The 26082-nt window shown below is 41.4% G+C and overlaps 2 protein-coding genes across 7 annotated transcripts in view; one reads left to right on the top strand and one right to left on the bottom strand.

The window, feature by feature from the left end:
• Positions 1-227: 227 nt before the first annotated feature.
• phc3 (polyhomeotic homolog 3 (Drosophila)) lies at positions 228-12414 on the bottom strand. 6 transcript variants are annotated; one of them, XM_034208485.1, is made up of 16 exons: positions 12351-12414; positions 11370-11464; positions 10144-10353; positions 9058-9207; positions 8886-8966; positions 8263-8415; positions 7983-8072; positions 7246-7441; positions 6057-6658; positions 5852-5969; positions 5135-5403; positions 4473-4632; positions 4240-4357; positions 3043-3175; positions 1690-2007; positions 228-865 (listed from the first exon to the last, which is right to left on the bottom strand). In XM_034208485.1, the coding sequence occupies exons 3-16, from the start codon at positions 10315-10317 to the stop codon at positions 800-802; spliced, it is 2628 nt and encodes an 875-aa protein (XP_034064376.1). In that variant the 5' UTR covers positions 10318-10353; positions 11370-11464; positions 12351-12414; the 3' UTR covers positions 228-799. The 6 variants fall into 6 exon arrangements, with proteins under 6 accessions (XP_034064376.1, XP_034064374.1, XP_034064391.1 ...); XM_034208483.1 differs by having other exon boundaries at positions 11374-11464; XM_034208500.1 differs by lacking the exon at positions 12351-12414 and having other exon boundaries at positions 1690-1809; positions 1857-2007; positions 5135-5400; positions 11374-11560.
• Positions 12415-12485: 71 nt separating this feature from the next.
• Positions 12486-26082, top strand: part of prkci (protein kinase C, iota) — a 35851-nt gene continuing 22254 nt past the window's right edge. Inside the window, exons 1-2 of the mRNA XM_034208552.1 lie at positions 12486-13015; positions 24999-25120. Coding sequence (XP_034064443.1) covers positions 12936-13015; positions 24999-25120 — 202 coding nt within the window. The 5' untranslated portion in view covers positions 12486-12935. The remainder of the gene's footprint in view (positions 13016-24998; positions 25121-26082) is intronic.

Genomic DNA, 26082 nt, shown 5'->3' with positions numbered 1-26082 from the left:
ATTCTGCGTTGTCTGTACATGTATAGTGATAGGCTTAGATGAAAGGCCAGTCTTTTTCAAGTGTTTTTTAATATGTTATTTATATATATGTTTATCTTCTGACCGTTATACCTATGCTCTGTTCAGCAGACCCAACATTTGATATATTAAGTTTGTAAAAAAGTATAGTTTGCACTAACGGTAAACTATCACTCTTTATGAAACTCAATAAAAAACACAAAACAATGCTTAATACATTAATGGTTTTATTTGTATATTAATTATGACAATAATACATTAATAATAAATAACCCTATCATCAGTTTGGCACCAAACATTATTAGTTTGCTCATGATAAGTGTATAAAATCTAATCTGTTAGATAGTAAATCTGTTTTGTAAACTTTGACACTGTACAGCATTCTTAATAATAATAACTTACGGTAAAGTTGTTTCCATGTTTTACAAATAGATTTTTAATGACCATTTTGAAACAAATGGATAACCAGGGATAATCACCTACAATCACTACTGTTGAAATGGAAGATGGAAAGAACTGCTCATCTCTGTGTGAGTATCAGCTGGTTCAGTGTGTGGACTTCTCTCAGGCGAGGAGTCCTTGGCAGTGGTCTCAGGAGTCTCCATACAGTCTGTTCTAACTGTGTTAGACTACACAATGGAAAGAGCCTCCTTGTTGATGTGTGTTTACGTCCTCCTGATCAGAAAACATGTTTATGCTTCCTTTAGAGAGTTGATGTGTGCGCACAGTTTGAGTGCAGGTCCCAGTTTGAGGTTCATGGTGCTCAGCAGGTGTTCCTCGGTCAGCAGCAGCAGAGCCTGGCCATCGATCTCCTGAGAGCGGAACTCCTCGGCCACATCCTGACCCCCTGCAGGAAATAGAGGATACAGACTGAGTGTCTTTTGTTCATTTTGATGCATTTTGTTAGCAGATCTTTGAAGAATGACTTACTTATTACTTATTTACTCAAAGCTAACTTCGCTGCTTTAAACAACTGGCGGCATTGATTCGATGATTACGTGAAAACCACCATTGTAATGAATGTCCACCTTTTATTTATTTTGTTATAATGTCTCAACACCTTACATTACATATGTCACTAAGTTCTGAAGTTGCTGCTCATCATTTTTAGCCATGGATGTTTACTTACCTACTTATGTGTCTTTATTTGTATTGTAGTAAAACTAATGTGTGCTTTTCTTCTATATATTAATATGTTAGCTTATTCTGTATTATTGCATGCCTTTTTTTTACCTGCTATGCCACTTTTGCTGTAACAATGTACATTTCCCTCTGATTCTACAGTAAGATCTCATCACACCAGCTGTGTCGACCAATCAGGCTAGGGGCATAAATTAAAATACCTCACTTCCCACACCCTACTTCGAGCGCCCTCACTCGGAAAACACCTCCCCTCAAACACTAGTAGTTCGTTTTTATCTTAACACATCTGTAAGGTTTGGGGACAGTTTAACTTATAACAAAACATCATATTTTATGTAAAAAAAAAGGAACCAGTAAAGTGTCAGCAGCTGTCCAATTGTTTGAAATGTAGCAGAAGAAGAAGTATTTGAAAAGAAAAACGCTCAAGTAAAGTACAAGTACCTTTTACATTTGTAAATAAGTTTAGTATATGCATGAATGTACTTAGTTTCATTTCACCGCTGACACACAGGGGTACTGAAGTCTCACCTGGCAGGGAGTTGATGAAAGAAAACACTTGTTGGACGTTCCACTGAGACGCAGAGCCGACGTCTTCTTCTTCAGAGACACTGATGGTTTCTGTCGTCCTCTCATCCCCTCTCTCCTCCCCTCTCTCCTCCCCTCTCTCCTCCTCTCTCCCTTTCTTCTCTCTCTCCTCTCTCGCTGTCTCTCAGTCTGTTTTCTGAGCCTGGTTGTCATGGGAATGGGAGGCTCATCCTCACCATCCTCCTCCTCCTCTTCCTCCTCTTCCTGCTCTTCCTCGTCTCTCAGAGAGCTTTGTCGGGTCTCCTCAAACGACCTACGAGCCTGGAGCAAAAAGACAAATCACACAAAAATCAACCAGGATTTAGCCTTAGCCATCTCAGATAAGATTTAGGTTCCTACCTGTGAAAACTGCAGCTCTTTACACATGTAAAGTCATGGTCTTTTCAACATAAAGGTTGACTTTAAAAGAGATAGATGCATTACAACATAGGTCAACTGGATCCATTCAACTAGAACATTTAATAAAATTGTCACGAGACAAAAACAAGACAAATGCCATGTTGTAGACACAAAGCATTTCCGATGGATGCTTTGGCTCTGCTTCTTTTAAACAGTATTATGTATGGACTATTGTGAATACACTTGACCAGGAGTGTCCTTCCCCTCTCTCATGAGCAGTGACCCCAGCAGTGTGTGTGCAGTGTGTGCCGTGTGTACATAGTGTGCCGTGTGTACATAGTGTGCAGTGTGTGCCGTGTGTACATAGTGTGCAGTGTGTGCAGTGTGTGTGCAGTGTGTGCAGTGTGTACATAGTGTGCAGTGTGTGCAGTGTGTGCAGTGTGTGCAGTGTGTGTGCAGTGTGTGCCGTGTGTACATAGTGTGCAGTGTGTGCAGTGTGTGCAGTGTGTGTGTGTGTGCAGTGTGTGCCGTGTGTACATAGTGTGCCGTGTGTACATAGTGTGCAGTGTGTGCCGTGTGTACATAGTGTGCAGTGTGTGCAGTGTGTGCAGTGTGTACATAGTGTGCAGTGTGTGCAGTGTGTGCAGTGTGTGCAGTGTGTGTGCAGTGTGTGCCGTGTGTACATAGTGTGCAGTGTGTGCAGTGTGTGCAGTGTGTGCAGTGTGTGCAGTGTGTGCAGTGTGTGCAGTGTGTGTGCAGTGTGTGCAGTGTGTACATAGTGTGCAGTGTGTGTGCAGTGTGTGCCGTGTGTACATAGTGTGCAGTGTGTGCAGTGTGTGCAGTGTGTGCAGTGTGTGCAGTGTGTGCAGTGTGTGCAGTGTGTGTGCAGTGTGTGCCGTGTGTACATAGTGTGCAGTGTGTGCAGTGTGTGCAGTGTGTGCAGTGCCAGTAGCTGACCTGTCTCAGGAAGTGTTCTCTTGAGGCTCCGTTCACTCTGCTGCCGGGGGGGCGTCCCCTCCGGCCCGTGGGCCTGTGGCCCCAGCGCCCAACTCTCTGCACCGTGACACGCTTTGTGCAGCTCACACTGAACCTGAACACAGAGGTGTTAACAGATGTTAAATTGGACTTATACGGTTCACTGCAGACGGTCACATTTGTTTACTAATGGCACAGAGTTGAGTTTCAGTGACTGAGCTGATGGTCTGCATCTGGACTCTTTGATGGATGGAGAGTCAATAGGAAACATGGGAGTGATTACACCCTTGAGAGTTCTTCTTATAGTCTAAATGTAACTCAATGGGCTCCAGATGTCAGAGGATGTGTCTCACCGCCACAGAGACAGACATCATCTTTAGTTTACTCGTCTCGTGTGGTAGACACTGCATTTTTTAGAGTCTTATTATCTAAGCAAGGATGCTCTTTGGCAAAACCCTTGATGGTACAAATTTGAGGTACTTTTCTTATCCATATTATGAAACCCTATTCTTCTACTCCACTACATCTCAGAGAAGTTGTACTTGTTACTCCACTACTTTTGTTTAAAAGCTATAATTGATTACAATTTGTATCTTAGTTGTTGAGTGTTTGGGGCAGAAGTAATTTGAATGTAAAAAAAACTAGTGTGTCTGTGTTCATAGCATAGACTGATCACGTTTTTATCAATTTAAATTAGTGCTGCACAATTAATCGATTTGATCAAAATCATTATATGAACTAGTGAAACATTTTAATTACAGGAAACACAATATTTGATACATGCTTAATATGTGTAACATTTCCATTTTGCTTGAAGTATTGTGGAGCTATAGAGATATCTCAGCCTACCAAGAGTATTTTACAGACTTAACAAAACATATATGTTTGGTACAGAAAAAAAATCATACTGTGATAATTTGAATATATTATTTGATTTTAATGGGAATAATGCAAAAAAAAAAGTTTGAACTACCCTTATATCATACCTGCTATATTGCAAAACATTTCCGAAATTGTGCAACCAAAAAATCTAAATATATTTACTGTTCCATAAGGCAGGTTTCCATTTGTAGTTCTGGTTTGGCATTGCTTTAGAGGAGCAGGCTGGTGCTCGATATAACGTGTTCTTATTAATGAGAGTGTTGTTGGTGCGTCTCCATGTGAGAGTGATTTATTTACCTCCTGACACACGTCATGGAGCAGAAGCGTTTGGAGCGCAGGAAGGTGTGAGCGTGACCTCGACTGCCACAGAACTCACACTGCAGCATGGCCGCCGCACTCCCCCCCCGCTCTGCAACTACACAGGGCCAGCTGTTAGTCACACACACACTTACACACACTTACACACTTACACACTTACACACTTACACACTTACACACACTCACTCACATGTACACACACATGACCTCACCGTCTGCTGCAGGGTCGTCCTCCTCCATCTCTGAGTCTGTTGAATCCGACTGGTCAGCGTCCAGCGGGCTGTCCTCGGCCGCCAAGTCCCCGTTAGTTTGTCTCTCCTGAGATTCAGGAAGGGAAGCCTGCTGTTCTGCCAACATCGAGGTCGAGATCACCTGCGTCCAGAAAAGATAAATCATGCACACTGACATGGCAAGACACCTGTGTAGAAACAGGTGCTAATTTGTAAGCATCTAAATGTTAAAATGTTACTATATAAACTACAAACTTAAACTTGAGGTTACTGTTGAAAGTACAATTGCTACAATATCTCAACAACATCTCTAGAGTATATTAAATGTAGAAATGTACCTGAACCAAACCTTTTAGACAAACAATCTCAAATCTAATCTAATTGTGCACTGCTTGTGATATTTTGATGCAATGTCGCCATACGCAATGACATTAATTGGTAGGTCATATGCTGATTCACCATTGTGGTACCTCATTCTGGAATTGTCTTGAGACTCTTATTTAAATCAAGCATCTTCAAGAATATTACTTTAATTACCCATGAACACAAGAACACATACTGTCAATTATTCAAGATTATATGTCTAATTGTTTTAAGCATCCATCTCTAACAGATGTTTCGTGGTGATATCACAGTGTTTGTACCGGGAACGGCTCCAGGCCCTCTCTGATGACAAAGCCCTCTATGAGGTGTGTGAGGACGTGGGTTGTGTGTATCCTGTCGGGGCTCAGGGGCGCGCTGGTTGGGGAGGAGGGGGGCTGGCTGGGACCTCTGAACGCTGCTGGCAGGACTGGAGGAGGCAGAGGGGGAGACGGGGGAGGAGGGGTGCTGGTGGTGAGCTGTGAGGACTCTTCCACCACCGGTGACCTGATCATTGAGCGGCTGGGTGTGATGGAGGGTGAACCCATCACTGCTGAACAACAACAGGGGTACAAGATAAAACAGAGAAAGAAGGATTACCAGTTGTATTCCAGTTTATTTTCAGGAGACTCAGTTTCCTAAAGAAGGTTTAAATAAGGCTGACCACTAAAACGTATTCCTCAGGGCCAAGATGTCTGTCAGTCAGGTTAGTTTTCAGTGGCAGGGAGATCATTTGAAGGCTTTTTGACATATTTTTAAACATATGGAGGCTGTAATTTGCAAAACAATTTACATAATTCAATTATTGTTTTCCTACAATGAGATTTGTATTTATTTTAGCTCCAAAACAGCTTAATGAAACAGATCCATGGTCAGATTTTAAAATGTATTTATGCTTTTACATAAGCCCTGGTTTTTCATGAAACATCCGCCTAGTGAGGAGACTCTTTGGCCTAGGTTGGGTAATGTATATTTTCTATTCTATTCTTTACATATCTTACCTGCACCATTCTGCTTAAACGGCCCATTGAGAGGGGTCCTGTCTCGCTGAGCACCGGGAGAAGATTCACCTCTCCTCGCCTCTGAGCTCGATCCATTCACTTTGCACGTTTGTCCCGACTGAAATACAAATCACAACAAACCCATCACATACTGTGAACATGAAACACTTACAAAACGTAACCGCAGCACACAGAAGCGACTCACCGATGGTGTTTCATTGTGTCTGACTCGATGCACTTTCAGATTGACAGCCACTGTTTGAGGGGGGGGGAGGTTCTGGTAGTTCATCTGGAGCAGAGCCTCGGCTACAGGCAGCTCCTGCTCCGTCAGCAGCACATGACCCGACTGGAGGGCCAGAGCCTGGAGCGAGTGCAGGGGTCGCCTCTGGAGGGAGGCCGGGGGGTTCTGGGGCAACCTGGGCAGGACCAGAGGGGGAGGGGGAGGTGGGGGCTGGTTCTGTGGGAAGGAAGTCCGACGGCGTGGAGCGGCCAGAAGAGGAGGAGGCTGAGGCTGGACGGTGGCTGCTGGGACTGAAGGTGCAAAAGACTGAGAAGAGGAGGGGGCTTGAGGGTTGTGGTTGGTGTGTGAATGGGTGCAGGGAGCTGTGAGTCTTTTAATTGAAAGAGGAAGAAGGTTGGACTTGGTTTCTTGAGGCGCTACTCTGAGGGCGATGGGCTGGAACTGCCGGTGGTGTGGAGCCCCTCCCGCAGTCTGATGGAGGACGAGCTGGTGGTGAGACCCCCGCTGGCCGGAGGGACAGGACAGCTGCTGTTTGACCAGAGCGTGGGTCTGCACCGGAGAGAAGGCTGCAAACAGAGTATGGATAAGACTTAAGGGAACAAAAAAACAAAACAACGGTCTCTTCTTCAAAGTGGTCTCGAAAGCATAACCCAAACTAAGTGCGTCTCAGGAGTCCTATTGCACACATCTGATTTCTCTTACACCAGTTAGTACCTTTGAGTCATCCCTAAAGAGAGTAAAACGACACATAACTTTTGAAGATTATTGAGGCTGCAAGTGAAAAAATTATTACAAAATGCCCCAGAGAAACCCTACCTCTTTTCTCCTTCCTATTACCTCTATCGATCAATCTATCGATCAATCTATCGATCAACTCTATCCGTTCGATAGAGAAAATGACTGGACTTCAAAAGGAGAAAGAAAATAAATACTAGGAAAAAGAGGCATCAGTATAATCATCTAGACTTTTAACACATTTTTTTTAATCTTAATTCGTATGCATTAGGACCTGGTCCAGCTTCTTTAAAAAAAAGTTGACCTGAAGAGTTATGGCACATTGTGGGGGTTCATTTTCAAAGCTGGGTTGCAAGCCTGAAACACACTTTCTAGTAAATGTTCCTTTACATTTCTATATCTGAATATGTCTTGTCACCTTGGGTTATGACGTGGGGTCCCGATGTTTCTGTGGTGGTGTCAGTCAGCTGGTGGTGTTTCAGCCCGCAGATCGACGTCTTGGATAAAGAGGTGTTTAGATTCAGGGCTTGTGATGGGGCGGATGGTTTTAAAATGACACTGTGAGCTGTGGCCAGCGCTCCGGGCAAGTGGGCACGCAGAGCCAGATTCTGCACCTGAAAATACACACAGAGAACGTCACTGTTAAAGTCTATAGAAAAGTCAACGTTTATTAATAGTTCCTCGAACGTTCATCACTTGACTTGTGTTATGAACGGTTAAAAAAAAATCAACGAGCATCCATATTATTCATCCATTGTCATCCGTTTATTTAAAGAAAAACTGAGACAATAGTCATTAGAAGCCATGTGATTGAAAGATTAGAAGCCATGTGATTGAAAATGGTTTGCCCTTCCACTTATACTGAACACCTGTTCACCTGTCCTTAATAAATGGCCAATACCACACCTACAAGTTACATCACTATAATTCATCGATAGTCAACATCGATAAAAACAATAATAAACATCAACACAGGGAAATCCATGACTATAGTTGCACATGTTAATAAGTTAAATATGCAAAAATGGATTCAACAACTTGTGTATTAATCAAGTAACTTCTCATTTTATGCAGCTCATGATATGTAGCATCCTGCAGTCTATGGTATTTCAGTTGAGTGGTGTGTGTTATATTCTGATTCCTGGCAGTGTGCACCTGAGAGGAGGGAGGTAAAGCGGAGCAGGAGGTGACAGCAGGGAGGTCTGATTGAACTGCAGCCACCGTGGCTGCTGGGGTTAGAATAAGCTGACAGGAGAAAAAGCAGAAAGCAGGGAGAGACAGGTGGCTCAGTGGTTAGAAACAAACAAATTGTATGTTGTGAGAAAACATAACAAAACACATTCGGTAAAAATAGAAATAGGGCAAACAACTCGTGCAGTTTTAAAGTTCCAGTGCAATTTTCAAGTGTGCTTTAAAACGTTGAAAAAGTTTGTACCATCTGAGTGCGAAGGTACATCTGAGCTTGGTTACAGTTGGCCGGTCGGTTCCCTAGGAGCATGGCCTGCTGGGAAATGGTGGTCGCAGCACCAGTGGATGTTCGGGTTTGTCCAATCAGCTGGGCTGTCACTGGAGATGATGGCAGAGTAATCTGCATGAAAGAAAATGAATGTTGAAAGGGACAGTTTTTTTGGAGTTAGGTTGTGTGAAGTTGCTGGTCTACTGCTGCTTCAAGTTTGTTTTGAAATGGCTTGTTTACAAGATAATAGATTGAGGCAGTCAACAACTCCTGTGGTCTGCAGGGTAAAATATTGTTTTTGTCAAAGGTTTTTGCAAAGAGAGCATAGATTACAGCCTCAGCTCTATGTTGGCAAAGAAGTCCGACAGCAAGTTAAAGCGAATACGTTATTTTTAAATAAAGCGTACACTTAAACGTATATTGATCTCTTCAAGAGGCTAAAACACATTTCTGCTGCTTGTCGCTTCCATGCTTGAAACTCCTGTCCGTCTCTCCAGACTTTGAATAAGTACCTCATGTAACCCTGCTTCAAAACATCTAAAGTATTACTTGAATATGTCTGCTTAGGTCAAGTTGATGAGAGTCGTAACTCAAACACTTACTGAGTTTTGGGAAACACCCACAGGCTGATGGACCAAACTGCCACTGGATGAAGACGACGGCTGCCTCTGACATACTGAAGCCTGAAAGACATTGGAGAGACATCACACTCTCTGTTCTTCATGTTACATTATTCTCCATGTTTGCACTAACACATGGCCAACACCACCCGACCTGCTGTATGGTGGCCAGGCTCTGCAGGTGGGGGCTGTGCTGCTGCAGCGCGGCGGTCTGCAGCATGAGGTGCTGCTGCTGCGCTGCGTACATCTGCTGCAGGTACTGAGCCGCCATGCTCTGAGGTCTGTGGATGGCCTGCTGGATCACCTGAGGGACACATCAAGCACTCAGTCAGTTAGTCTTTTTAATTGTGTTCCTGTTGCTCTTTAATTAGCTGAGAATGGATACTTTGAAGTATTTGGAAAATGTTCTTTTGAGAAAAATATTATTAAGTGCTGTTAGGATTGGAACATTCCTAGAATATTTAAGAGATGTTAACATTCAGCAATACTTTCTTTTTATCAGCTATTTTATGTTAAAGACACCTTTTCAAAATAACATTACATAAATAACAAAACTAACAATTTTTTAAAAGTTTAACAGAAGACTATCTATTTCCTACAATTTCTGTGTTGGCTATAAGAGCAGAGCAGGGTCAACTATCAACTACCTTTTACCTGGATTCCTTGGGTCCTGGGTAATGTCTATAACCAGGTTATAGACATTACCCAGGACCTACAAGGAATCCAGGCAGGTTGTCCAGCTGGAAAACCTGCCTGTCAAGTCTAACGATGCTAAATGAGATCTGATGTACTGTCTATTATCTGGACTCCTCTCAAAGGAAACAATCCGTGCACAGCTCCTGGTACTATCTATTACCTGGACTGCCTGCAACCAAAGTCAAACAATGCTTAGATAGGTTCAAGGATCCGTCTTTACCTGAACTCCACTTAAAATAGACAATAGATGAACTCGGTCCCAGCTACTGTCTATAACCTGGTCTCTCTGCAAATGAAACAAGCCATGCAGGCCCCAATCACGTGTATTACCTCCTGGACTCCCTTTCAAATACAAACAATGAACCACTAAATCACAAGTAATGTCTAGATTACCTGTCAGTCAAGTCAATGTTTGCAGAAACCTGGGGAACTGTCTATAACCTGGATTCCTCTCACATGAAACAAACCATGCATAACTCCCAGGTACTGTCTATAATCTGGATTCCTCTCATGAAACTATGCCGGGGTAAAAGGAGTCTAATACCTGGACCGCCTGTCTGTCAGGTGAGATGATGCTGAGGGAAGTAGATGGCGCCTGGGTGCACGTGGTGCTGCAGGAGCTGACTGTTGCCATGGTGATGGCTGCTGATGATGGGGTGGGGGTGCTGGTTGTCCTGTTAGTCTCTGTCTGCTTCTCTGCTGATCCCTGCCTGTCCATCTCCAGCTCAAACACAGATCCAGTGATGGGAAAACTCTGGGGATAAAACAGACAATAAGTAACAGCAGGAAGTTCAACTCAAACTTGACTTGAACCAGGAGGATGGATCTGCAGCTGCTTCTGTTGTTTAACACTTTCCTTAACTGCATGTTTACAAGCTCAAATCAACTGTTGGTTACAAATAATATTTCATTTCATTTTTTTAATCAGTAAAAAATTCACGTAAATAATAAATAGGAATCTTCCTTGAGTGCAGCTCTGAATCAGTTCCTGTTTGCTAATAAAACATGTAGCCTATAAATGTGCTATGTAACATAAGCTACCCGACTCTAACATTATTTGTATGTTTAGCTTATGTTCTTGGAAAAATGCATGTTCATAATCATGTTTTCATATTTGGTCACTTCAATATAGAGAGCATGAAACTGCCAATTATCTCTCTATACAGGTGCAGACAGCACATCATAACATAAAGAAACACAGATGACTTCATTGCATGTACAAATAAAACATTATGAATTTGTAATGAAGATATGTGAAAGGGGGTAAATCATTGATGTTATTGATATGTTTAAAGGTTATGTTGTACCAATACCACATCTGTAAAGAGACAACGGTGCAGTGCCACCATGCTATAGATGTGTTCTATCTAATTTGATAAGCAAGCTTTAAAAAAAGTCAAACATTATTATATGTAGTCATATCAAACAGATGGCTTTTAAAAAGAGAGTTGTTTTGAAATATGTAATAAGGCTGCACACTGATGGTCTAAGGAAGCTTGAGTATTGATTGTTTTTTGCTGCAGAGCCGGCTCTGTCCAATTAAAAACCAGCTGGATATTTCCGTTAACAAACCCTTAACGTCAACAATTTATCTTAAATGCACTGCCCATAATTTAAGAAATTCGGATTAAACATTCAACAATGAGATGCCCTCTCTCTCTGTCTGTCTGTCTGTCTGTCTGTCTGTCTGTCTGCCTGTCTGCCTGTCTGCCTCTCGTCGCTCAGACGCTTCTTCGCTTTATGCAATCATTCACCTCTCGTCGGCGTTACCTGCCTGCTATTGAGACACCATCAGGCCATCAGGAGCTGACAGGAGCCCGGCACATTGTCCCAGTCATGAAGCTTCTGATGCGGCAGTATACTGTCTAAAATGGAGATAAAAAACATATCAGACGGTAGCAGGCAATAAAAAATCCCAGACACAGCACCGCTTGCTGTGCGGGAGGACCTTCCACAGCCGGAGCGCTCTGCATGGAGAGTCCCAGATGTTAGACAGGTTAAAGTGGCTTTTTATGCGTTTTGAATATATTTATTTATTTATCATGATAATGTCTGGAGAAAATGTTGAATATTGGCACAAAAATAAAAGATTGTGATGCTGGGTTTTAGCTCACAACACATACATATGCGTCAAAATACTATTTCACAAACTGCTGATGCTAATAACACAGAAATAAAGTAACCCTATAGGCTAATCTTCCATTTGGGTTGGTTTCTCTCATGGCATAGCATTTCGTTTTTCACTGTATCTATCTATTAAACGGGGACAACATAATTTGAAAGCTCTTTATGTTTTGTGTTTGCAGGAAAGCATAAATCCTGTGCTTGAAAACACTTACTGTCAGGAATTGCATGGAGTTGTTATATTATTGGATGATAATAAGGATGAATTACTACTTTATAACGAGCTAAGCCTTTCCATCTTTCTCTTATCTGATCTGATTTGCACTGATCTTGCAATATTGTATTATTTATGTTTTGTTAATTTGCTAAAAAACCATTAGTTGTTAAATAAATGTTATGGAGTATAAGTAGTAATACTCAAGTAAAAGAGGGTACAAGTAGCATACCTCACAAATACTTAATTACAGTATTGAGTGAATGTACTCTGTTATTTTAGGTTTGGGTTAATATTTTATTTGCTCCCATTCTTTTCTTTTATCAATCACGTTTTCTAGCACAGCAACACAGAGGATTCCGTTATTTTCTAAAATAAAAAATGAAAAGTAAGAAAAAGAGAAATGCTTTTACTTCTATTCCTGCTCTACCCATGTTGATGTTACTTCCGAACCAAAGCACTTGAATGCGCAACATGTCTTGAGGGCTTCTCCGATGTCCGAGCTCAGATTGTTGAACCTGAAAGCCGCACTTACCCACTTATAAAGCTACAATTGGTACAGTCGGAATGCAGCAAATGGATAATGTTTTACTTTTTGGAAATGTTTACCATTTAATACTTATTTGTTATACATTATTGACTTAAATTCAGCTTGATATTATGCATTATAATGTTTTTGACGTCAAATGTGTCAGGATACATGTCTGTGTGTTTGTATGCGCAACCCCATGCATTCCGACAATGGACTCGCCCGTCGTCAGGCCTTTGCAGTAGGGAGTTGTTTGGCGGACCCCGCAAGTTTTTCTTTACTTTACATGCTATTTTAGTTTCTCTGAGGAAGGCAAAAACCTTCGTTTTTATCAACACTAGCCTCGTTCTTCACTTGCCGTGTCGACGGACCTTAAAAACAAAGTGTTTCGGGGCGTGGTACACAAACTAGAGAGGCGGAGAAGGAAGGGAGGCATCGGGGATTCAGACGGACCACGGCTGAGCTCAGGATGCCGACGTTGCGGGACAGCACCATGTCCCACCCCGGGGAGAATTCACACCAAGTCCGGGTGAAGGCGTATTACAAAGGGTAAGAAATGATCCCAACATGTCATTGAGGTTGTCAGTAACCTACCAGGAGCAGTTTTAGTACTTGGTAAGGTGGCTAATCAGTTGGCTAATATTAGCTAACCCGGCTAACGGCTTGCTAATGGTGGGTTCTGGGGTTTAGGTAAACTTGAGCAGGCAGCTGAAACTGTCCAGACCCGCTGTCAGTGTGAAGCCAGACTCTCTGGGTTGTTTGATAAATATGTCAGCTACAGGGTGGAGTTGTCAAGTGATTTAAATCCAGTCAAAAATAGTTAATGATCGAGTTTGAAACAGAGCTAGTCTGTCAGCTAGTTAGCTGAGTAGCATTGACTGCTAGTTCCACTAACTGTCACTGGTAGATTCATTGTGCCCACTTCACTAGTCCCATTGTAAAAAAGATTTAACCTTATAACTAGCATGACAGGCTTTACACTAGCTAACATACATTATTTATAGGTAATTGCTAATTAGCTATGTCTTTAGGGGATTGGCATAATGACAACAGGTAATCCTGACAGGCTTTTATTGATTGATATCGATACCAGCATTGAAACTATTTAGGAATCGAAACACACGATGAGTGTTGTTGTTGATCTTCATCCTGTTAGACTACCTCAAAATGTGAAGTCATGCTGAACTGTTCATATCAGATGGTATTCTCAAGTATTTCTGATAAACTGATGTAGTTTTATAATGCAAGGAATATAATTCAAGGAATGTCCTTTCATAAATGAGTGTGTATGTATTTTATAAAGGGGGTAACAGAGTTTATTGCTCTATTAATATGGGATTTTATCACAATACAATTGGTCAGTTTCCACTTTGTTTTTATCCTTACTTTAACACCCTGAGTCCCACCTAAGACTCTCAATTCAACTGTTGATTATTATGTAATAAATCGCTTAGTTTACGAAATGACTAATAACAAGTGAACAAGTTCTTAAAGCCCTATGTTTGTCATCAAATATCTTATTTTGTGTGACCAACAGTTCAAAAATCATGGACATCCAATTTAGTGTGATACAAATAAGCCTTAAGATGCTGAAACTGCTTCATTCAAATATTTAAAAGATGCTTCCATGGTCAACATTGCAGCTGGTTAATTTCCTGATGATATAGATGAATTGTTTCAGCTCTAGCTCTTACGTAATCTCTTCTCTTCCTCGATCGAGCTGCAAAAACACTTATTATTTGTAGAGAACCTTTCCCACAAGACAAACAGTAGATGATAAACACATAACCCTAATTGTTCTATTCATCCGTGGTGTGGAGATGCCGTGCTTTGAGTGTTTGTCATACCAGGCCCGGCAGAGGCAGTTTACCTGCTTTTAGTTTCGCACTAGGATGTGATGATGGAAAATCATTGGTCACCCTGTTGTTTTCATGACACTCCCTGCCCCACCGGCTCTGTTGGATGGAGCCAGTGATTGGAGCCCTGCCAAGACTTGAAAAACATGAAGTGCAAGTCAGCCAGACCTCTTGTAGTCCTCCCTGGCTCTGTGACACACCTCACACACACAGTGTGGGCTGAGCATTAGTTGTCATCGCACGTAACAAAGCATCTGAAGTATTTATGAGGCTGCTGCTGAGGAATCTCAGCTATGCTGCCAAAGAGGGAATGCAGTGAGATTGTCTCGTTATCGAGTCGCATTAAAGCAGGATCACCAGGGTTGTTATTGTTTCCCTGCAGAAGTTAGGAGTGGGAGATTGGATCAAGATACTCCATTGGTACTGACATCTCCACATGCCAGCACAGTTTCTTTACTGGTTTTTGTCTAACATCACAACTTTCTCAAACTATATAACTCAATTATACACAAGCTTAAAAAAATCAATGAAATCAGGGCAATTATAACATAACACTCTCTGAATGACCTTACTCTGTGGTCATTTCTCAGGGCAGCTATTCTATTCTTCTGGCTTAGTATAGTGTCCTGTTTTAAGTCCATTCATGCCTTGCACGTCTGCTGTCTGTCAGAGTTAACACCAGCAGACTGGTGTCAGCCTGTAGCAGCCTCAGCCTGTCACCGGCTGCTCTTCATTTCCCTCTCATTCGGCCTGATGGCCAATAGAAACATCTAAATGCACTGAGACGGACAGATATTGATTCTGTACAGTAGTAGCAGATAGATTGGAAATTAAGCTTCAAACAACAACAGTTTTTTTATCATCAATTTCTTGGGATTTCTTAAATAAAAGGGATTTCTTAAATAAAAGGTGTCTGTCACAGTTTCCCCGGGCAAGAAATGACCGCGTTGTGTTTTTTTCTTCCCATTCCTTAGTTCAAAAACTTGATAATCAGTTTATTTAAAAAAACATAAAAGAGCTAATCCTCTCATTTAAAAGAAAATGTTTTGTTTTTTTCATTATGATTTTTCTTCTTCTTCTGCTCTACGGTGTAGCAGAAATATTGAGACTTCTGGTTCATTGTATTACACTCCAGATGCAGTTCACCTACATGTTGTGTAGTTGTGTAGTATTATAGGACATTGGTTATTTCTTACAGTCTAACATTTTGTAAAAAACCTTGTGATCCTTTTCTTGCTCCACTACTTATCCAACACGTCCATCAATATCACGCCCGGTATCTTGTTCTATATGTTAATCACTCTTCCCTACATAATACAGCTGCTCAGTGCCCACTTGTACTATCATTACAAGCTCTACTTTAGGAACATATAGAACCTGCTTGACATCTCTTCCTTGATTGCTTGTTATGTATTGCTTCCTACATTCTTCTGTGTTTTAATTGGGCACAAGGGGATGTTCTTGACAGCTGGAAATGTATGGTTGTTACTAGGAGAAGTCTTTACATAGACAACACTGTTTATCAAAGAAAAAGCCTATATGAACTTTGATCCTGCTCCTACAGAAAAGAAATGATGTGCAGAAAATTCTTTTAACGTGAGCAATTAATTAATCAATCATATGTTAGTTTAGTTGTATTTTTTGTTTTCAGATGTTTCTTATTTTTTCCATAATGGACCAGCTTCCCAAATGTCGTATTCCTTCTCTGTGGGTTGATTTTCAACCAGATATATTTTGCCTAGTTGGAGGAATCTGTTTGACTGAGCTCAGGAAGGCATCTTTTAACACTCTCCTTTCTCAGTTTACAATTCAGCTCACTTCATTTCCGAAAATATTGTCATAAAAGCGTTTTTTCTGTCGGCAGCTATTCCCAAGTTGTATCTTACAAAAATGCAAAGCCTTTTATTCGGTAGCGGGTCCTGTTCCATTGGGTCCATGTTCCTGCCAGTGTGTAACCATGTCAGGCCAGAAAAAAACCAATGTTATGCGGAGCTGCCAAAGACTAACAAGAGGCGTCTTATGTGCCAGATCAACTTCAGGATTCCTGTGTGAGGCATGTTGTTTGGCAGGAAACCGGGATTACACCGGCTCGACCAAGCAGTTCAGATACTTGCCTCTTTTGAAAGGAGTTGCTCTTCTCTTTCAAAGACTCTGCATCACTGCTTCAAGGCTTTGTTTAAAATATGGGAAGCGTTCCGTGTCCTGCCATTTACTTGTTTTGCTCTGAAAGTCCCGCAAGCCCTGAAGCACAAAGTCGTGCACCCCTCACCCGCCCGTCCGCTGACACACATCTTCACTAACGAGTCTCCGCTAACGTGTGTGACGTGTTGTCTGCTGCAGCGTCTGCACATCCTGCGCTTTGTGTGTGATGCAGCTCAAGGGTTACTGTAAACGCGTCGGCCTGTTCTTCTTGGTGACTTTGTCCCAGGCTCAGCGGGGGTGCGCTTCGGTCGGCGAGGAGCCAGACTCTCTCATGTTCAGCACAGCAGGATGGCCGTGTTGCCTGGAGACCACAGCATCCTGCGGCCTGTGTTGTTTCACCCATAACCTGTTGGCTGTTTCCATCACTTCCTCCACATTTCTCTATTGGTTTTAGTGTGTAGGTCATGACGAGTCAGACTTGAGTGTCTGCAGGGTGGTTGTTTGAAGATGTTGAAGGAGGCATTCCCACGTGTGACAGCGCCGATCGATGATGATCGTAGAGAGATGTAATTCGTACAATATTTCAACAAGCAACACAAAACAAACGGATCAAAGAAAATGTTCTGCTTCTATCTTTATTGGTAATGTTTATCCTTCCAAGCACACTCATTTCACTGCGGGCTAAAATGTTTGCGCTTCACTGTCGTTTGTAAATCCACAATAATAAAAAACGACTATTTCAGCATTATCACTCTTCTAGTATATTACTTTAGTTGTTAGACGAATACAATGTTCATTATGATTTTATGCCCTTATTGAATTGTCCTGCTACATTTATTTATTTAATGAGTTGTTTAAATAAAATAAAAGCTAATTCAAACCAATAAGTAAATTAATTAAAATAGAGGACTTTGTTTGAGAGTTGTTTGTATTTGTACTGTGCTATTGTTATTAAGTATGGCGACCGACAAGCAACACGTATATCAGCGCTTCTCAAACTTTGTTCAGTAATGTACCCCCTTTGAAACTTTGTTCAGTAATGTACCCCCTTTGAAACTTTGTTCAGTAATGTACCCCCTTTGAAACTTTTTCTCAGCCATGTACCCCCTGACCGACCCCGAACATTTTTGATCGAAAAAGCCTATACAAATAATTCAAATATAGTGATGTTCCCTCAGTGTGTGATTTATTAACTCCTTCGTGCATGCTTTACAACAAACTAAGGATATTTTCATTTTATGCATGAAAAAAAATAACGACATTTTTCAACTGAAGTAATATCCGTTTAACAAACCAATGAACAATGATATATTATGCAAAACTATAAAATACAATACACACATTTGACATGTTTATATATAGACGATAAAATTGTGTTTTCTATTGAACTTATTGTACTAAGATTATTTTTGTAATCATGCATGGTATTTTTTTTTATGAACTTATTTGAGCTTTTTTTTAAATCTCACGTACCCCCTGCAGTACACCAACGTACCCCCAGGGCTCCGCGTACCCCCATTTGAGAATCACTGACGTATATGACACATTCAATCATTTAAAAACTTCAATAGAAGCTTTGATTATCCTAACCCTAAAATCAAGACATTTAGTGCAGCACTTCAGTGACAGAGAGACGGAGGGTCCGAGGGTTTCATGGAAGCCCAGAGAGAGAGGCAAACCCTTCCTCCTGCCTGAGTGCTCCTCTCTGACAAATGGCTTCATGCTGGCCAGATGGGGCTGCAGAGCACTACTCACGGAAGTCCAGACGCCAGGGGCACGGGACGGCACTCTCCTCCCCCTCCTCCTCCCCCTCCTCCTCCTCCTCCTCTTTTTAATGTGGCTGTACTGTAGGAGGGCAGCAGCAGAGGAATGCCAGGTCTGTGAGGAATGCTGCTTCCTCCCAGTTACTCACCAGTGATGAGCGTCCAGTCTCTCGCTGTGCAATCCTTCTGCCTTAGTCACTCTGAGGAATCACACGGCTCCGTTTCCTTCGTCAAAGCATTTTGAGGTTCCTTTTTAGATGACTGTGTTGGATATTGTTGCGTTGTTAATGGTTAAAAAGCATTTTGTCTCATGTATTTTCTATATCTAGGGAATCAGCAGAACAGAATGTATCCAACATCTTCCTGCTTGTCCACCTAGTTTTTCAAGACCAGTCATTATAAAGGCTGCAACACATTAGTATTTACTATTTATTTATCTGCATGTCCTGCTTTGTCTGAGCCAGACTCTTTTTCAGATTAACATCCTAAAAGTCCAAGAAAACCAGCATAAAACCACATTTAAGAGGTTTGAACAAGATAATCTTATGCATTTCTTAATAAAAAAATAATCAATGATCGCAATTTTAAGTTGCTCTCATAAACAAAATGGAGAAAACCAGCAAAATAAGGCTGATTAATTTTTTTACCGTCAATTCATCTCCCAATTATTTGTTCCGTCTGGACCAGGGGTCTGCAACCTTTTTGACCAAAAGAGCCATTTTGCCCCCTTTTCCAACAATTTGTTTTGTCTGGAGCCGCAAAACATATTTGATAGCTTATAAAGTTGTATTTATTGTTATATCATAAACAAAAACTACAGTTTTTTTGCATTTATTATTTATAAAACTGTTAACCTCTAATAAGAAACAAAGAACTCTTATAAGGAAAAAAAAAATATATATATACAGGCCTACTTTAAAATAAATTAAACACAGCACTTGGGGAATCCTCTGCACATTTGAAGAAAAAAAAATACAATTTAAAATAAATAAATCATTTAGCTACACCCTGAAAATAGTTAGGTGATTGAATTGTGACTGAAGATCGTCAGCTGTCTTTCTCTTCCGTGCTTTTCCTCCAATACGTAAAGGCTGCAGCACCTTTGACAACTTCTCTCTATATATCAAACATACCGGTAAACCAGTTTGCTGTGAAAGCATATAACTCTGTCCACGCAGAATTAAACCCTGTGTTTCTCCGATACTTTTATTGTCTTTGATTTATCCATAGTTCGCTCATTGGGTCGGGGGTCAGGTTATTCACCTGTAAGAAAAGGCGCTGGCGCATATTTTAGTTGACCTAATTAAAACCGTTTTGTTTTTTATTTATGTCACAGTATCACCTCAAAATACAAGATACGAAACATTTTCAACTGTGCAACAACATTTAAATAGTCCTAGAAATACTTTTATTTAATTTCCTTCTTATTTATGTCTAAGCTCAAGGGAGCCAGAGCAGAGGGCTTAAAGAGCCGCGGGTTGCCGACCCCTGGCCTAGATGCTTGTACAGCCGTCTGTAACCTGTAATGAAAGCACAACACATTTCTAACGTTTGGCACAATTTGCTTAGAAATCGTTACATTTTCTGTCCATCTTCAGTTAGAGTAGATTTATTGAAACAAATGTTCAGCTTTACAGGAGATATTAGGCACGTATGCTTTAATAAATTACTGAAGTGATTAATCAATAATGAAGATTGTCGTTAGGTTATTAATGTTTTGCGTTCCTGATTTAAATGCATTTGAATGTCTTTGTATTCTATGCCACTTGCCTGTAAGTGCTATATCTATTAGCGTAGCGTGTATCCGTGTCACAGAGGATGTTGTTTGGTCACCTGAGACGCAGCTAAACTTTAACTACAGATTAGACTCTCAGTGTTTAATGAACACGCTCGGCTCAGGTCCAGTCGCACGTAGGGCTGAACGATTAATCGATTTTAAATCGAAATTGCGATTCGAGATGATGCGATTATGAAATCGCAAAGCCTGCGATTTCTTATAACTTTTTTTTTTTTTTTTTTACAATTTTTTTTTTCTTCTTGGTCGTCACTCATCCACACCAATCAGAAGTGCTGTGCTCCACATGTACCAGCCATTGTTAATCAATCAGAAGTGGCCCATGATTAGGGATGCCCCGATCACCTTTTTTTGCTCCCGATCCGATTCCGATCATTTGATTTTGACAATCTGCCGATACCGATTTTTCCCGATCCGATCTTTATGCAATGCATTAAGAGAAAACAAAGGTAACAGATAACGGCTGGTCATCCAACGCGATGAATTCAGCTATCTTGGCTGTTATTTTTTTGGCCTTTTCACTGTTCTGGGGCAGTTTCTCTTTCCTTTTAAAAGTCTCTGAAAGTGTCGGTTGTTTCTGTGCCGTTACCTGAGTGGCCGCTGTGTACTCGTCATGTTGTTGATGGTGTTTGTTTCTCAGGTGGCGTATTAGATTGGTCGTGTTGAACGTAGCTCTGTTCTTTCCACCACGCGGAACCTCCGCCTTGCAAACATTGCATCTGGCTGTTACACTGCCTTCGCTTTCAATTTTATAATACTTCCAAGCTCCTGACATTTTCTCTGTCCCGACTCCCGAGTCACCAGCTGAACGTAGCCTCTCGTTAGCTTACTGCTACTATTAGACACTGCGCCCACTCTATTGCCAGCTTTGAGAGAAATAAGCAACCAGGTCTGAAAACAAGCCCAAAAGAAGCAACACATACATGATGTTGTGTAATTTTCAACCAAAACTAAGGCCTCAGGATGACTTTAAGACGTGAACATGGTCATTTTTGTTTTGTAACATTAAATAAAAAAAAGTTTTTAAAAAAATTATAAAAAAAAAAAAAAAAAATCCCGATCCCGATCGGCTCCGATCCCCGATCACGTGATCGGATCGGGACATCTCTACCCATGATAGAAGGTGATAGACAGATTGATCCAATCACCTGCCAAGTGCTTTTGAAAGTGCCTGCCCTTTCCAAATGGCTTCCAATGGAGCTTTAGATGCTTTGGTGAAACCAACCATCTGAGTCAGGTTAGTAATGCTCCATCACATGTTCTACATCTAAAAGGGTGAATCTTTAACTGAAGCTTAACTTTAAAGCAACCCAACGGAAGTTTCATGTAAGTTTAGTTCTTTCACTCGTAGCTCGGGCTGCGGGGGTGCTAGAGACGGGAGCATGTTGATACGACCTTCCTAGCCGGAGTTATGGCCGCATTTTACAATAAACTTCCGTTGGGTCGCTTAAAAAGAAATATCGCAAATCGCAATATTTGTCAGAAAAATCGCAATTAGATTTTTATTTTATTTTTAATCGTGCAGCCCTAGTCGCACGTGACACAGTTAAAGTCGCCTGCTGGTATCAAAGCGTGCCTGGTTAGTCTACAGTCACAGTGTGGGAACCTTCAGTGTGTGTGTGAGTTTGTTCATACACTGTCTATCTCCTGATGTTATCAGGGCTTTAGGAGGAAGTAGCTGCCATGCAGTCTCACAGGCAATGATTAACACCAGCAGGATGGAGGGGGAAGGGAGGAAGGAGGAGGCAGGAGGTGGCATCAGTCTGAGCGGTGCATCAGTTTAGCTCAGAAAGGTTTCCTAAATCTTTATTTGTGGTTTTCACTCAAGACAGTTTAATACATGCTGTGTGGAAGCTGCACTGCTGAGCTGGATCGATTCAAGCTTCATTCATGATGTTGGTTCTCTATTCAACATTCATTTGATTCTGTTTCAACCCGGTATCTCTGCAGAGTTGTAGATTACATAAGGCTTCAATAATGTTTATATATTTATTTTAAAAATTAGATCCAGTAGGAACGTTTTCAACTCCAAAGATTATCAATAACTCCAGAGCTAAGCCAGAAATATATATTAATTTGAAAAAAATGGATATTATCGCTTTTATACATTCAAAACATGTTTAAAAAACCAAACAAAATATTCCTGCAGCTATCGTATTATTCATGTTTATTTTTCTAAAAACACTAATTTCACTGCGTTCAAAAACATTTACTCTCCCGCTTGCTACCAACTAATGGCAGCATTTACTACATTTGTATATCCACAACAACAACAAAGTATTTAAGCTATTCTAATAAAGTACTTAAGTCGTTACCAAATATATCTGTCCTCATTATTTTATCCGCTTTTTGGCTTTGATGTTGTTTTTGTTAGTGTGTTGATTCAACAAAAACAAATCTAATGTATCAATTCATTCAAAGAGAGGATTTTATTATTAGTGTTATTATTTGAAGATGTCATAAATGCTTTGAATGTAAAAAGAATAGTATTGGGTTACAGCCCTTATAAACCACAGTCTGGTGTAAGACTGCGTCATGTGTTTGCTCCTGGCAGTGTCCGACCCTAACGTGACCTTACACCCTCTGATCTGTCCTTGGACCTTTCCAGTAGATGTCCTTGAAGGTGTGTGTCGTTTGCTCCGTGCGTTTGGGATTTTATCATCCTGCTGTAAAGCTCTCAGGTTGATGAAAACCGGGGTTCATCTTTTTGACGATGGCAGTAAAGGGAGGGAGAGGTCCTTGTCCTTGCAGGTCACTCCCCGGCTGCTTTACCGTTTTGATGCCCTTGTTTTGGCTCCTTCAGCCAGACTCCATGTCGCCTGAAGACCTGTAAAAGCCAGTACCATCATCTCCATCCCCCATCTCTGAGTTGTAAATATTGCTGAGGCTGGGAATAAGAGACATCAATCCTAAGAGCGCGATGAAATGTTACGGGGGAGAGGATCCCACCTGCAGGGATAGATGCTCACCTCGATGTTTGAGTGTCTGTGTGAACTGAAGAGGCAGAGAATCGTGATGAGCTCGTTGATTAAGTTGTCTGACTGCTTTTCAGAAAGTGATGGCATGCATCAACCAAAGCGACAACCACCATCTTCAGCGATTCATTCTGCTTGAGTGTGCTTCTCACAGTTTTTCAGTCTTTTTCCACTCTTGTTTTTTTGCTTTTTCTCACACCCACAATCATGCTGTACAGATGAATGCACACATAAATGTGACAGACTGTGAGACTGTGACTCACACATTGCAGTGTTTGGCTGAAAGAGTTTTCTCACATCTTTATTTTTCTCCTTAAAAAATCTGGTTTCTAGAGTTTTTCTATGAGCGCGACAGAACGAGTGTTTGAACCAAAGATGCATTGGGTAATGACTAGAATCTGCTAATTAGAGAGGTTATGTACAATTAATTATAGTTCCTACTAGAAAGAAAGATAATTTGAATCTGAAAACTGGAATTGGCAACTTAATGTTAACAAACCATGGATTGATCACTTGCTTTATAAAAAAAAAAAGCCTGCTAGATATGACAAACGGCCCGTCCACACAGGCATGAAAAACATCTTGAAAAATCTTGATGCTGTGCGTGTCTGAAGCTTGGCGATTTCACGCGCCCAAGGCGACCAACAACCAATCACATGAATCTCCCGCCCCCGACATACAAAGCAATGGCAATGTTAAAACGAAGCAAACTGGATATAAAATCCCCAAACAGGCGAAAACCTACCAGTTTCACCCACTGTCTCTGCCACCTCCCTCCATGCCTGGTTCCTCCGGTTTGTATCCCGGTAAATATTTCTGGTCGTAAAGAACCGGGTGATTTGCTACCGTAATTTCTCGTTTGGAATATGAGGAAATGAACTGCGGTCTGGCTCTCCCAGCTTGCCGCGGTTTGATTGGCTAGCGCTTGTACTGTCAGATTTGCATAAACGGGATTTGATTGGCTGATGCCAGCTTCGAAAGCATCGGGAGCATCAAAAGTTGAACATTGCTCAACTTTTGATGCTCACGATGCTTGCAAAGCCATGCTCCGCTCCCCACAATGCAGTTCGGCGAAGATTAAAAATCTTCTACGTCACCCCATTCAAGTGAATGGGCGAAGCTTTGAAAGATTTTTTTCATGCCTGTGTGTGGACGGGCCGTAAGGATGCAGACTTTCCTTTCTCATTGATGTTTCCTATATCTACGGTGGCTATCATTTATCTAGATTTAAAATCTTTGTACTTATTTACAAGGAACTCATCGGAAAATGTTTAATACAATGACATGGGTGTCTCTCGGTTTGAAATCAGAGTCTTTGGGTGTTTCTCAATGTCAAGTATGCTTGCTTGGTAGCACATGTCGTCCGAGTCACTTGCTTCAGAAGCGAGGCAAGAATACTTCCTGGCATTCAGAAAAGGAAGAGTGGAACAGGCTAGCAAGTGTGCAGGTGTGCGTCATAAGAGAGGCCCCGCCTTACATTTTACGCCACAGATTTTGTGAAATTGGTCCGTGCGCAAAGCATTGTGGGGATTTTAAGACCGCGGAGTCTACACATGTGCAGCCTCGAAATTTCTCGCTACAAAGTACGCCGGGCTCGGTAGAATTCCAAGTATGCTGGACATTGGAACAGTCCTTCGGCGGTACTCGATGATGTAGTATGCTTGAAATAGTGGCTCTGGAGCAGCTTTACTCGACATTGAGAAACACCCATTGTCTCGAAGAAATGGAACTGATGATGATAATAACTTAGGTTTTATATAGCACCTTTCATAAACCCAACAACACACATTTATAATGACACAAAAAGTGTGTAAAATAATATTACATTTTATTTATAAAGCACTTTTTAATGTACTCGAAGACATTTAACAGGGTAAGTATGCGAATAAGACACATCTCCCAATCTGTTTACCTGGTGTCAATTCAATCCACAAACTGAATTGGTGATTTCAGAGTTATCATCAGTCAGATCAAATGCTAACCCACTGATCTTCTCTGCAGGGACATCATGATCACTCACTTTGAGCCGTCCATCTCATACGAGGGTCTGTACGGGGAGGTGAAGGACATGTGCTCCATGGACAACGAGCAACTCTTCACCATGAAGTGGATCGACGAGGAAGGTAAGACCCCCTCCCCCAACACCTCATCTCTGCACCCCTCACTGTTTCTCTCCATCTCTGATTTGATTACTGTCAATTGTGTCAGCTATTTCTATGTAGTCTGAGTCTTAGCCCTGTGTCAAAAGACCTTGTTTTTTTTATTTCATTAGTGACATTTGGTAGAAATGATGGTAAATGAAGGTTGTTCTATTGATATCTTTGTCAAAGAAAACTGTTGACATTTAGTCTTTTAGTTATCAGAGTATTTGCACATACATTTAATCTAGTTAGTGCCGTCTGGCCTTCGTGTATTAGTCATTGAAAGGCTGCCTTTATCATTTAGGTTAAATAAATACAACTTGTTTAAAACGAGGTTTAAGAGGCAAGCCAGAATACACCAGCCAGGATATTTGTTTAAACAAATCAACAATCATGTCATGGTCACTTGTGACGGCATTTAGTTTAAACAGAGGCTACGTTTGCCAGCATTTGATGGTGCAATGTGTTCAAATGAACTCACATAAGCATGCACTTCCATGTCACTTTGACCTCAAGGCTCAGTCTTTTTCCGTCAGTCAAGAAAAATTCAATCCCACACTCAATTCCTGGTTGTCAGTCAGTTAGCCAGGCAGCAGTAAATAGTGTCATCGGAAAGATGGAGCCGTCAGTCCGCTGCGCCCTGGATAAGTTCAGCCTGCCCGAACTCATTAGACTCACAAGAGCTCCCACTAGTCGCCACCCACATACAATCACTGGAGTCATTAGTCTGTCTGAGAGAGGAAAGCTGCTTGATGGACAAAACGAAGTTCCCCCCTGCGGCCCGGACCATGGGAACCTCCGGCACACAGCTCCCCAATGTAAACTCTAGTCATTATCACAATGATTAGAGAATGTATCTGTGATTCATTAACACTCATGTTCCTCTGGTTTTAAAGAGGCCATATTATGCTTTTTCTTGTTATTCCTTTCATGGTGTGTGTTTT

The sequence above is a fragment of the Gymnodraco acuticeps genome, unplaced genomic scaffold (assembly GCF_902827175.1).
Source record: "Gymnodraco acuticeps unplaced genomic scaffold, fGymAcu1.1, whole genome shotgun sequence".
NCBI lineage: Eukaryota > Metazoa > Chordata > Actinopteri > Perciformes > Bathydraconidae > Gymnodraco > Gymnodraco acuticeps.
Note: the sequence above shows the minus strand (reverse complement) of the source record. Positions and strands in the feature narration are given on the sequence as shown.

What these genes read in the sequence shown, in the direction of transcription:
- phc3 (XM_034208500.1), bottom strand. Translation starts at nt 10,317, where the DNA reads ATGGACAGGCAGGGATCAGCAGAGAAGCAGACAGAGACTAACAGGACA. An exon ending in GTTTAAGCAGAATGGTGCAG is followed by an intron (nt 5,401 to 5,851) that starts GTAAGATATGTA and finishes GTTGTTCAGCAG; the next exon opens with TGATGGGTTCACCCTCCATC. An exon ending in AGGGCCTGGAGCCGTTCCCG is followed by an intron (nt 4,633 to 5,134) that starts GTACAAACACTG and finishes TTCTGGACGCAG; the next exon opens with GTGATCTCGACCTCGATGTT.